At 41.3% G+C, this 12,257-nt stretch overlaps 2 protein-coding genes across 3 annotated transcripts in view; both read right to left on the bottom strand.

Annotated features, from left to right (window-relative positions):
- The window catches only part of CFDP1 (craniofacial development protein 1), a 100,354-nt gene extending 97,341 nt beyond the window's left edge, over positions 1 to 3,013 (bottom strand). The window contains exon 1 of the mRNA XM_004690371.2: positions 2,799 to 3,013. Within this exon, the coding sequence (XP_004690428.1) occupies positions 2,799 to 2,862 (64 nt within the window). The 5' untranslated portion in view covers positions 2,863 to 3,013. The remainder of the gene's footprint in view (positions 1 to 2,798) is intronic.
- A 5,166-nt stretch (positions 3,014 to 8,179) lies between these two features.
- Positions 8,180 to 12,257, bottom strand: part of TMEM170A (transmembrane protein 170A) — a 17,928-nt gene continuing 13,850 nt past the window's right edge. For both annotated transcript variants that reach the window (XM_004690369.2, XM_004690370.2), the window contains exon 3: positions 8,180 to 11,738. In XM_004690369.2, coding sequence (XP_004690426.1) covers positions 11,608 to 11,738 — 131 coding nt within the window. In that variant the 3' untranslated portion in view covers positions 8,180 to 11,607. The remainder of the gene's footprint in view (positions 11,739 to 12,257) is intronic.

Raw genomic sequence — 12,257 nt, 5'->3', positions numbered from 1 at the left:
TCCAAAATTAAAAATATAAAAATAAAAATATATAAAAAAGAAAAAAATCAGTCTTTTTCAAAGATAAAATATTGAAAACACTGCCATGGTTTCTGCTACAGATGCAAGAGAAGTACCACACCCTTTTTGTCTTTAACAGTCAAGATGGAATGGGGGAATAGGAGAAAACACAAAATGGTTGCAATTCAGAAATAATCCTGTCAATAGTATAGCGAATATTTTGCTCCAGAGTTGGTGGTGCAGTGGACTGGAGCGCTACACTGCAAAACTAAGCCAAGCCATGGCTCCTTCAATGAGAGTTCGAGCCCTGCTCGGAGCTCACCTACAAGATGCAGCAGACCTCTCCTGTCTGGCCCACTGCTCCCTAAGCAGTGTACTTCAGCAGATCTGCCTGTTCTGCTCCTCACTATGTCTCTGGTGAATCTTCTCACTGCCCCTGCACCTATGGCCTGTACCCCAGTTCTGAATGCATAAATAAATAAAATCTTTTAAATTTAAAAGTACTAAAAGTTTGCTATATACTGGGAAAAAGTCAAAGGAGAGATTAAGAGTAAGATTCCAATCTAACATAAGATACAATAAAACAAAGAAAATGGAAGGAAGAAAATGTCCTAAATTAAATACCTCCCAGAAGGTCCAGCACAATGGATGAAAATATTCATACCAAAGTAAATCATTGTGAAGTATCAGAAAACATTAGGAACCAAGATTTTGTCATTTTTATTTAAATGAGAGAAACCAACAACAAAACAGGCATAACAGGAGAAACTAGACAGTACTAAAAACCTTTAAATTCGTATTTAAACTATTATCTATACCACATAATCATGCCTGAGAGATCGCAGTTACTTTCCGACAAACTCTACCATGAATCCTTCCTCAAGAAATTTGAGGACTTATTTTCATTTTAGTGGAACCCACCAAAAGGACAATAGGGGACCCAAAAAAGGGTGTCCAAACAGAAAAGGAAAAAGAGGGAGTTCAGCACCCAGAGTGATGAAGAAGACAAAAAATCCAGATTTAAAACCAGTAAAGCTAAGCCAAATCGGAGGAGGTCAGAAGGTAAGTGGATTTCAAGATAAAGTGACATATCCAATGCACCTTAGGATCTTGGAAGACCCTCTAAGGTCAAATTAGAGGACAAGTTTAAAAAAAAAAAAAAAGGCCATTCTGCCTCCAGGGAGTAAGTGGTGCAGGAAAAGCAATCATGGCCCCCCTGTGAAGAGTGGTGGTCACAGTTCCAAGTAAACCCTAAATAAATACTAATCTAAGCAAAACTGGTCACAGGAACCCTAATAGGCTGGAGAGTGGGATATTAAGAATTGGGAGTGGGCCCTCCCTGGTGGTGCAGCAGGTTAAAGCACAGCAAAGAAGCTTAAGCCACTTCCGCATGAGTTCGATTCCCCGCCTGCCCGCCTGCCCCGGAGATCCACGTGGCGCGGCAGACCTCTCCTGACCCGCCCGCTGCTCCCCTCCGCAGTGCAGTTCGTCGATCTGCCTGTTCTGTACCCCACTCTGTCTCTGGTGAATCCTCTCACCCTCCGCATCTTTGGCCTGTACATCAGTTCGGTACGCATAAATAAATCTTGTAAAAAAAAAAAAGAATTGGGAGTGGCGCAGCCGGTTAAAGCACAGCACTGCAAGCTCACAGCAGTCCCTTCAGCAGGACCCCAGCCAGGGAGGTGACCCACAGGGCGCAGCAGACCTCTCCTGACCAGCCCACTGCTCCCCTTAGCAGTGTACTCTCAATCTGCCTGTTCTGCTCCCCACTGTCTCTCGTGAGTCCTCTCACCCCAGCACCTCTGGCCTGTACTCCAGTTCTGTATGCATAAATAATAAATCTTTAAAAAACAAAAAGGAATTCGGAGTGAAAATGGGGTAAAGTCGCAATAAATGAGTCGTGCCAGGCATGGGTTGAGTCAACACTGGAAATACTAAAGGAAAAAGCAGTTTCTTCTGAGAACAAGAGTGGGTGACAATAAGCAGTCTTTTTTTTTTCTTCTTCCCTTTCATAGTAAGCCTTATCGCTACAGTGGACAATTTTGGCACGTGCATGCATGACGTCGATTAAAATGACCACTAACTTTGCAGTGACCACTGTCGCCAACACCCTAAGATCACAGCCGGCTGGGAAGTTATGGCGAGTCCTTGTGGCAGGACAACGATATTTCAGTAGTACCGAGAAAGGCGAGGACTTTCCAGAGGCACCTAAAACCTCCACCGAGAGAGAGGGAGGGTAAGGATGACTCCCAGCTTTGGGGGTGGTTGTTTTCGCCCTGAGCGACTTCAGATGTGGGGCAGGCGCTGCCTGGCCGAAAGAGTAGGTTTGGGCCACCAGATTTTGGGCTTGAGCTGCCTCTGCTAAAACACAAAACTTGCTGCAAAAAAACAACTGTGTAGAGAAGCAAAGTGCATCAACATGAGGTGAACGTTCGAACGTGAGAGTCCCTCGGGCCAGCGGTCCGACGAGAACGTCCGCGCCCGCTCGCGCCATTCGGAGGCCTGGACGTGGGTGAGGTCCGGCGACGACCCGCCGGCGACCGCGTCCCGCGAGGCACCGTGGGGCTCACGTGCGCTCCCGCGCTGGCCGAAGCCTGCCCACAGAGGGCGGCCGGGCGGGTGTCCCCGTGCACCAGGGCGTACCAAAAGGCCGAGACTGCCCGTCTGGCCGCCGGGGCCTCGCGAGACCCGACCTCGGGCCCCCGGGATCGCCGGACCCACGCACGCCCGGCCGAACGCGCCTCACGTGAGGCGCGGGGCGGGGCAATCGGCCTCTCGCCTCAGGCCGAGTCGCTCACCCGACGGCACGTAGTCTTCATCCTCCTCTGAGGTAGAAAAGTCTTCGGAATCGAATTCCTCCATGTTGCCGCCCCGCGCGGTGGGCCAAGCCACAAGACCGCAGCAGCTGCCGCCAACGGCCGAGCACTAGGGAGACACCATAGAGCTATGGTGGTGGGGGCGGTGGCGGCAGCCTGGGCGACCCCCTAAGGCTTGCGCACATGCGCAGAGATTTCTACGTGTAGCAACGCGACACTTCCGGGCCAGGGTCTGGGGCCTGAAGCGGCGGCGGTAATTGACGGAGCCCTGGCGGTGTGCCTGAGCTGTGCATGCTGGGATTTGTAGTCTGGGACCTGGGACCTGTAGTCTGATGGTGCGCTGGCTCGCCGTTTCACTTTAGTAAAGTTGCATAAACAAAATTACAGCTCCGCGGGAATACAGTGGCCCTTATTATTCACGGGTTAGTATTTTCGAATCCGCTTATTTGCAAAAGTGTATTTTGCCACCCTCAAATCAATCAATATTCGCGATGCTTGCTGGGGTTATTCGCGGACTGGCGCAGAGGGTGAACATTTTGCGACTCCAGTCGGTGTGTGGACGAGCTGAGGTTGAGCCAAGTGGGTGGTCGGCTTTCTTGTTGCAGTTCTCCAACTGTCAGTGTCTTTTTGGAAGTCTATCTAGTGCCATAGCTGTATATTCCACCGTTTAAAATGACCCCGTAGCGCAGTGCTGAAGTGCTGGCCGGTGGACATAGGCGCAAGAAGGCTGTGATGTGCCCTATCGAGAAGATGCTCGTTTAGATAAGCTTCGGTAGCCTGAGCTGTAGTGCTGTGGGCCGTGAATCAACCATCGGGTGCAGCAAGAAAAAGGAAAGTTATTCGCCGATCTGTTTGTGAGGCTGCGCCCTAGAGTGCCAGAGCAACATCTGTTGTGCTTGAGGAAGCCATGGAAAAGGTGGGAAAGAGCCTAAATCTATTGATTCACGAGATGACGACGATAAAAAAAAAAAAGGTCTGATGGGTAGCACTGTTGTGAGGCTAAAAGCCTAGGTAATTTACAATCAAGGTATCCAGGGTCAGAAAAATGTTAAACCCTTTCAGCTACTGCTGGCTGGCTGGCACGTTTCAAAAGGTGATGTGGTGTGAAAAATATTAAACTTGAAAATGAGGAAAGTTCTGCAGATCAGAGGCCTGGAAGAATTTAAAAGAAAGTTGCTAAGTGTTATACAGGGAAAGGAATACGTGGGAAAGCATTTTTTTTTTAATGCTGACTTTACAAGATGTAGGCAAATGAATCTAAATAATAATGCAAATGGCCACCAAATCCGACATTCCAAGACTATGCAACCTTGCTATTGGGCATCGATGCCAAGGAACCCACCAATGAAGGCCTGAAGGAGATAGCAAAACAAAATATTGGAGTCAGTGAAGAAAGTCAGCTTAAGACACCAAGAATTGTTCCTTTGACAGTGGCTAAAATATCAGAATGGAATTACGCCTTGGAAAAAAAATTTAGTGATATGGAAAATGTGGCCTTATGCTGGATCACAGCCTGAAGTTTAAATGCCTAACCTCTTATGTATGTTTCCCTTATTCCAAAATACTTAAAGAGGGGAGACAAGAGATCCGGCAGACAAGGCTGACACATATTTTGCAACCATCTGGAGAGGGGAAATTATTGACTCCATAAACAAGTCCTGAGAACCAAAGTCCCAAGATTGAACTGCCACATGTTGACAGGCCATCCTCTTCCTCTTGTGCAGAGTAAGCACCCCATCCTCTCCCTTAGTGCTCCTGGGACAAGCCAATGGTGAAGGATTTAATCCCAGTGTGTGCTGTACCCTCATATCCCGAAGACCTGTCAACAGTTAAGATTTTAGTCCATGTTTTTGTAAAACTGTAAGTGCTAATCTATAATTCTGTAGGACATTATTTGCACTACGATACAGCCTCAGTGTGTCGACAATACTGCGTTTACTATGAGTATTGTGCAGTCCATTTTACTGTGTGAAGCAAAGTCTGTGCTCTGCCTGTTCTGAATATGTGACAGTAAAGCAGTTCAACCTCAACATTGTAAAGTACCTTACGCAAAAATGTCATTGGTATATTGTTTCATTATAAATACCACAAATGATTTGTAAGAAAGATAAATAAGGTGTCTCTGAACCAAAACATGCATAAAACAAGGGTCCATGTTGCCAAAAGTATTTAACCAGAGATGCTCAAGGCCCTGACCCTCTATGGTCTCTCAACAGTGGCTCAGTACTTAAGTGGGTGTGGTGACTTTCAAGACCTAAGTACTGCAAACAACAAGAATCCATTATAATTTGGAGTGCAGACATCAGCCACGTGATTCTTCCTTCTCATGAATCCATGTGGAGGGACAACCAGTATATTAACTTCAGCATTTTAGCAAATGAAAAGTTCCATGTAATTATAACCCAATTCTGGGAGGCAGTCATCAGAAACAAATGCAGATGAGATATTATTCACTAGTATCCTGTTTGTCCAAATTCAGCTTTTTTAAAAAAAAAACTGGTTTATTTATGCACACAGAACTTCGGTACAGGACAGAGGTGCAGGGGTGGTGAGAGGAATCACCAGAGACACACTGGAGAGCAGAATGGGCAGATTGACCAAGTAGGGAAGGAGTGGGCAGGTCAGGAGAGGTCTGCCGTGCCGTGTGGGTCCTTGGCCAGGGATTGAACTCTCACTGAAGTGGCTGTGGCTAGCTTCATAGTACTGCATTTCAACTCATTGCACCACCAGGGATGGTCCAAGTTCAGCTTTTTTCAGCTGAAAATTGTACCTCATCGATACTCTGGAGTAGCCTGGGTCTGTGTCGCCCAATCCTAGAGTTATCTAAATCCAGGAATAGATGTCACAGGTCTGTGACGAAAAGGACATTAAAATGGTTCTGCACCAGCAAACTGAAAACCAGCTTTATTGAAAACATAATTCACATATCATGAAAGTCTGCTGTGCCATGTGTCAAACTCAGGTTGTTGTGAGGGGCCACTGAGGTGGTAGTGCTAAGATTTAACCCCTAGGCCACCAGAGAGGCCCAGTATATATTTTTTCTGTTTATTGAGGTAACACTTGTTTACAAAGCTGCAAAGATTTGAAGTATACTTTCTCACCTCTAGTTCTCCATAGACTCTAAATACCAATCTCATAAAAATACATGACTTGAACCTTTGTGTTGTACACAACAAGAGTGATTTAGAAGTAGGTGATGGAGGGAAAAAGGCAAAAAGAATTTTGTTCAGGAGTGCTCTTGGTGCCACAGAAAAGGAGGGCGCAGTCTCCACGGTCTGCCTGGGTAAAAGGTCAGCCATTGCATTCTCTAGGTGCATATTGACATCACATCCACAGGGGCATCCTCTGAGGAAGAGACAATGATACAGTATTTGGAGTCTCAAGAAGTATATCAATGCAGCAATAATGACCATGACTGGCATTGAAGTCAGAAAGAGCAGAATTGATAGACAGCTTATCTCCAAAACATTACTTATTGTTGTCAATGTTCTATTTATTACAAAACAGAAGTATCTAGTGACTTTTTGGCCTGTATCATATTTAAGTTGACCTCATACACCAAGAATCAGATAAAATTTGATTTGAAAGTATCAGATAAAAATTGATTTGAAAGTATTTCCTGTTCTGTAGACATGTTTTCTTCTTGATGGCATACTTTGAACCACAGAAATTTTGTTTGATGAAGTCCAAATTATCATGTTCTTTATGCTGTTGGGTTTTAGTTAAGTAGACTTCACCTATTCCAAGATCACAAAGCCTATTTCTGTTTCATTCTTCTAAGAGTTTATTAATAGTTTTAGTTATTTTCAGTATGTTTTAGCAGATCTTTCTTCTGGGAGAACAGAAAAGTAGGTAAGAAAAAAATAGATGTAAAACTAGGAGCCAGTGTTTAGGAATTTACAGTTCTCACCCTGATTTTCCTGGGACCAGATAAAAGGGACCTTGGAGTGAAAACTGGCAAGTAGATTTGCCCCTTGCTGGAGAAGTCTGGGGCAAAGCACATGGAGTTTCAGCAGAAGCCCCTCACATCACTCCATTTCTCTGAGCCTCCCCTTTGTCAGATCCTTAGCACTCTATCAGTTTGCTCAAATTCACAACTGAAGTTCTTGATTAAGGATATGTAGGTTAGGAACTATTGTCTCTTGTTATATATTTTGGTAGAGGTCCAGAATTGGTTAGCAGGTCAAATGCAGCTTAAAGATGTAGTTTGACCTAAAAAGTATTTACATGAATTTAAATAGCTACTAGCACTTAAAAAATGGTTTCCAGGCGCCTCCCTGATGCCACAAAGGGTTAAGATGCAGCACTATGAAGCTATCCTTAGCCCTGCCTGAGTTCAATTCCCAGCTAGGGAGCTGACCCACACAGTGCAGCAGACCTCTCCTGCCCCACCACTGCTCCTCTCAGCAGTGTATTTCAGTGGATCTGCATGTTCTGCTCTCCACTCTGTCTCTGGTGGTCCTCTATACCAACTGCACCTCTGGCCTGCACTCCAGCTGTTATATGCATAAATAAATAAATCTTGAGAAAAAAAAAAGATTTTCAACTTCCTCTGAAAAACTGGAAAATCTGCAACAGTGGGGTCCTAATTCCACAGAATGGGAATGGGGGAAACTGGACAACAGCTGGGTCCTTTGGAGAGAGCTCTGCAGATGGTCAGAGAACATATCCACCCACCTCCCCAACTCCCTAGAGGATTCCTGGTTCAGTCTTGGCATTAACTTATGGGGTCCTCTCTGCCAGGCTCAACATCTTTAGCTCGTCTTCTATATAGTCTCTCCACTATCCAACCTTGGGTTACCACCTTTCTGTAAGTTAAAAGAAAATTACCCCCCCATACCCCCTCACACAAACCCACTGGATCCTGAAACATACAATTCCACATTCTTGCTGAACATTGCATGTATCTAGTGTTCTAGAAGCATTCTGTACCTTGATCTGAAAGGCAACTACATAGGTATATACATGCATAAGATTCCAACTACACATTTAAGGCTTGTACACTTTGTTACACTTACAAAAATAAAGTGAATAGATGGCTATTCTCCTGCCAGACCCAATGTTTGGAAAGGTAGCAATTTTTCCTTTATATATATACATATATTATTTTTTAGTTTTTTACATCATTTTCTTTATATATATTATTTTTTAGTTTTTTACATTATTCTTCATTTTCTTTATAACATCAATCCTTAATGGCAAAATAGAGCCCGATGAGTGGTGTTAATAAGACTCAAGTTCACATGTAAGTGCAGTTTTAATTATGTCTCTGAAAAAGGATTTTTAAGAAGAACATAGAGAAAGACAGCTAAACATGTATGTTAAGTATGGTCATCAAAAATAAAACTGAAGTTGGACAACTGTTCACAGCCTGAATTCACTGGCCACTGAAACAAAACAACAGTTCCAGTTCACAAAATTGAATGTCAACCTTTATTGACAGACATTTATACCGGAATTAGAAATGTCAGTAGAAAAATAAAATTTAAATAATTTTCTGTTGTACAAAGATTTGATCATTTGACTGGAGCAGCTAGTGAAATTATCTAATACAAAAAGTTAAACTGATTTTAGTCACAACCAGCGTCACAAAAAGCACGGAAAGGAAAAGCACGTACACAGACCTTTCTGTGTGTGGACAGCTGACGGCACCACGACTTCACATTCCAGGAAATGGTTTCTTAGGGAAGCTTCATATGCACTGAAGTTGTGCTTACATCTTAATTTGACTTAAGTGAGAACTTATTTCAAACCAGAGCACTCAGAAAAGGTAACAGATTCAAAAGTCCACATACTATCTAAAAACTTCAAAAACATAAGGAAGGGTTTAAAGGGAATTCTTTGCATGAACTTTCACTAGTTCAAACACTTCCTGAAGGTAATGTTTGCTGCAAAAAAAAAACCCCACCAAAATTAGTTAACAGCGTAGAGAGACACATTTCTCTTACACATTTGTATATGGATTTAAATTTTCATGAGCTGCATTTGCCCCACAAAACACCTATCTTTAAGATCCTGGAAGTTTGTTTCCTTGGTTAGAGGTTGCCTCCCAATATTGCAAAACTAAAAAAAAAAACAAAGGCTGGGAGTCTTTAATACATAGCTGGGAAAGGTATGATTGCTTATATTGCTAATAAAACAAGTTGTTGCAAAAAGATTCTTAGAAGCCACCAGCCCCCTCATTGCTTTGCTCTGAAGAGGCACTTGCCATCTCCTGTGTCCACTGATGCTCGGAGAGCTCTTCTCATGTTAAGGAAGAGAGACTCCAGGTTCTGGCTTGGTAAAAAATATTCCATAGAACTAAGATGTGGTGTCATAGATGAAACAGAGGAATGGTAGTGTTGTACTGTTTGACTTTGGCAAAGAAAAGTTCAAAGTCACAAAGGGTGATGGGCTTGCACAGTTACTTTATGAATGGAGTTTTGACCCAGACAGAATCAGAAGTCCACATTTTGAAGGACACCAAGAGGGCTTCACTGGAAAGAATGAAATTTATGCCAAGATTGGAAAAAGAGAAAATCATTCGTTAAAAATAGTTTTTGCTTTAAAAAAATGATGTAAGGTAAAACAATTCCAGTATTTTTCTACCCCAGCAAGCCAACTCCAAATAATGGTATATTTTTAGGTAACAAATTTTAAAAAACCCACACACTTAGGGGGAACAGACATACTTTATCATTCCAATAGCTTCTCCCTGAAAACACTTCAAGCTACAAAGGTATATATAAAATCTATATACATTTATTCACAGAAGAAAGTTCACATACTGGGATAGATGAAACATTCAATAACTTGAAGGTACATTTAATATTTGAAGCTTTTGAAAAAAAGAGTATAAATAGATAAAACAAGGGATTTATACTTTTCAATCTGTATTATGTCATGGCTCTAAAAGAAACAAATATTTAAATCATGAATTGTTTGTTTAAAAATTAGTAGCTGGGGGAGAGGAACCCACCAAACATTGGCCCGTGTGTTCAATTTGTGAAATCCTATCCAAGAGAATGTTGTAAGAGGGATCCTTCAGTAAGATGATTAAAGTCATTTTGTGTAAGAAAGGACATAGCATCCCCAAATTGTTTAACCAAAGGGATATATTTCAAAATCATAGTTCCTTGAACTGAAAAATGGACTCTAACTAAAAACTAAAATTTTTGCTTGAAAGAGAGTTAAGCATTGGAGGGTAATTTTGTTGAGGCATTGGCTTGGATTCCAATTCTATTTGTAATATTTCATCTGATCTGAATATATGTCATTATAATTTCAATAAATGGTCTAATCCTTTCTTAGTCAGAAGAAAGTGCTATTAGTTTTGGTGATCTCTGTAATTTTTCTCCAGGATTTTCCCTGGCAAATCAACCCTCCTGAGTGCACACTGCTTTAATTAGAAGCCAGAGTGCATGTAACTTTAATTGGGATCGGTATTTTCATAACTAATAGATTATGTGCAAAACTAATGGACTATTAGTCTTACTCTCATGATGAAAGCTTTCCTTTAAACGTGTCCGATTTAATGATCAGTAACTATTTTGAAACATAACATCAATTCTATATAAAACAGTTGAGGTGGTAGGATCAAGTTAGACGCTTCAGTTTTGTGATTCTTTCTATTTTGTAGATCACAGTTTTCAGGCCTTTCGGTGAAAAAGAAAGCTAGACAGTAGAAGAAAAGAAAAATAGCTAAAATTGGAAAAATTCTTGATAGTTTACTTTCTTTTAAGATACAAATTCTCTTGAAAGAAAACGTAAAGGGCACAGTGGAGACATATATGAAAGTGAAACTTCAGGCACTTTTTGGGAGTGATACTCAGTAATGTAGTTACCTGGAGGTAACTACATGAAATCTAAGAAATCAATAACCATTAACTCCAGTTCAAGCTACCTTCTACAATTTTTCAAGTTTTGAATAAACCAAAGTCACTAAGAAAAACTCTGAACAAAATATCAGTATCTTTTCTATGTGCCCAATGTCCAAAGAGCATCCAAACACATCTGACTTAAGAACTTCAACCCAAGCTATTTAATAGTGTTTTCCATAAATAAAATTAATAGAATGAAAGTGGTAAGAAAAAGTAGTTCAGGTACTAAAAAGATCTCAATTCAGCTAGCTTATTTTGGTAACATACAAAACAACAAATTCACATCTCTTAGAATACATTAAGTAATTCAGAGGACAAAAAAGTTATCCATCTAAAGTCGCATCATTCCATGGTTATCTTTGTTTTATTTAAACTGCAATCAAAGACATTACTAATGGTGTGAACTTTTACTCTTGCTGTATTCAAGTTTGTTCTCAAAGCTATATTCAAGCAACACCTACTTGGCACTTTTTGCCATGATGTAGCAAAAGAAGACGGCCAAATTTTAATCGAGATCAGTTCAAACAGATTTCAGTACAGTCTACTCTGCTCAGAAATAAACCAATATTTTCCACTGTTCCTCTGAAATAGCCAACACTGCATTTTCTTACTGAATATTATGAATTTCAGTGCAAAGGATGCCATTCCAGGAGCACTGTCCTGGCTTGTGTAAAGGTGTACCCGTAAAACGGCTTAAATTAAATATCTACCCCCCAAAACTTGGTTTGTTTTGGCTGAGGACAACAGAAGTCCAAAAAGATCTTCCATTCCTGGAGTTTCAAACTGAAGAAAGGGCTAAGATGTTGTTCTTCATCTACTCTTCATCTGACTTGCTTCCATTTGAAGAACTAAGAAAACATGACATTCCACTGGGTTTTCTTTCCAAGAGTTCTACAAATTTTAGGTCCAACATCACAGCATAAGGTTTTATGCTATAGAGTAGCTAAAACCCGTAAAAAGGACACCACCACCACACAAAATGTCTGTCCAGTGCCCAAGGTAAGGGCTTCAAATGATATCATTTCTTTTCCTGCTGCTCGGTAAACTCCAGCAATTGCTACACCTGTTGAAAAGATCAAGTGTTAAAAAAAAACAAGGTTAATATCATTAGAAAAATAGAGTATTTAGAACGGTCCAAATTTTTTAACATTAAAATTTAAATATTACAGAAGTGCTGTTTATTCTGTTCTTTTTGCTGACTACTATAGGTCTTAAGTAGCCCTTCTACAGTTTACAGGTTACTAATGTGTTTTTCACTATTGAAAAGTAACTCTTGAAACTCAGTTACTTCTAGTTTTACTGTGTAAAATCACCTGGAAGTCACAATCCGAATTACAAAGACTATAATTTCCATGTAACCTGATTACAAACTCAAAAACATCTATTCTCCATGCATTAAACCAATACATTTGGAGGAACTGGCAAAAAATCAGTGACACTGAGCAAGAAATACTTCAGGAAATCCCTGCTCCACCTTTTATTATAATTACAATTGCCTTAAGAAATGGATGGGGAGCCCTCCCTGGTGGCACAGCGGGTTAAAGCACTGCACTGAGAAGCTAAAGTCACTTCTGCATGAGTT

The sequence above is a fragment of the Condylura cristata genome, unplaced genomic scaffold (assembly GCF_000260355.1).
Source record: "Condylura cristata isolate star-nosed mole 26May11 unplaced genomic scaffold, ConCri1.0 scaffold00028, whole genome shotgun sequence".
NCBI classification, from domain to species: domain Eukaryota; kingdom Metazoa; phylum Chordata; class Mammalia; order Eulipotyphla; family Talpidae; genus Condylura; species Condylura cristata.
The sequence above is the reverse complement of the archived record's forward strand: the minus strand, read 5'-3'. Positions and strand labels throughout refer to the sequence as shown.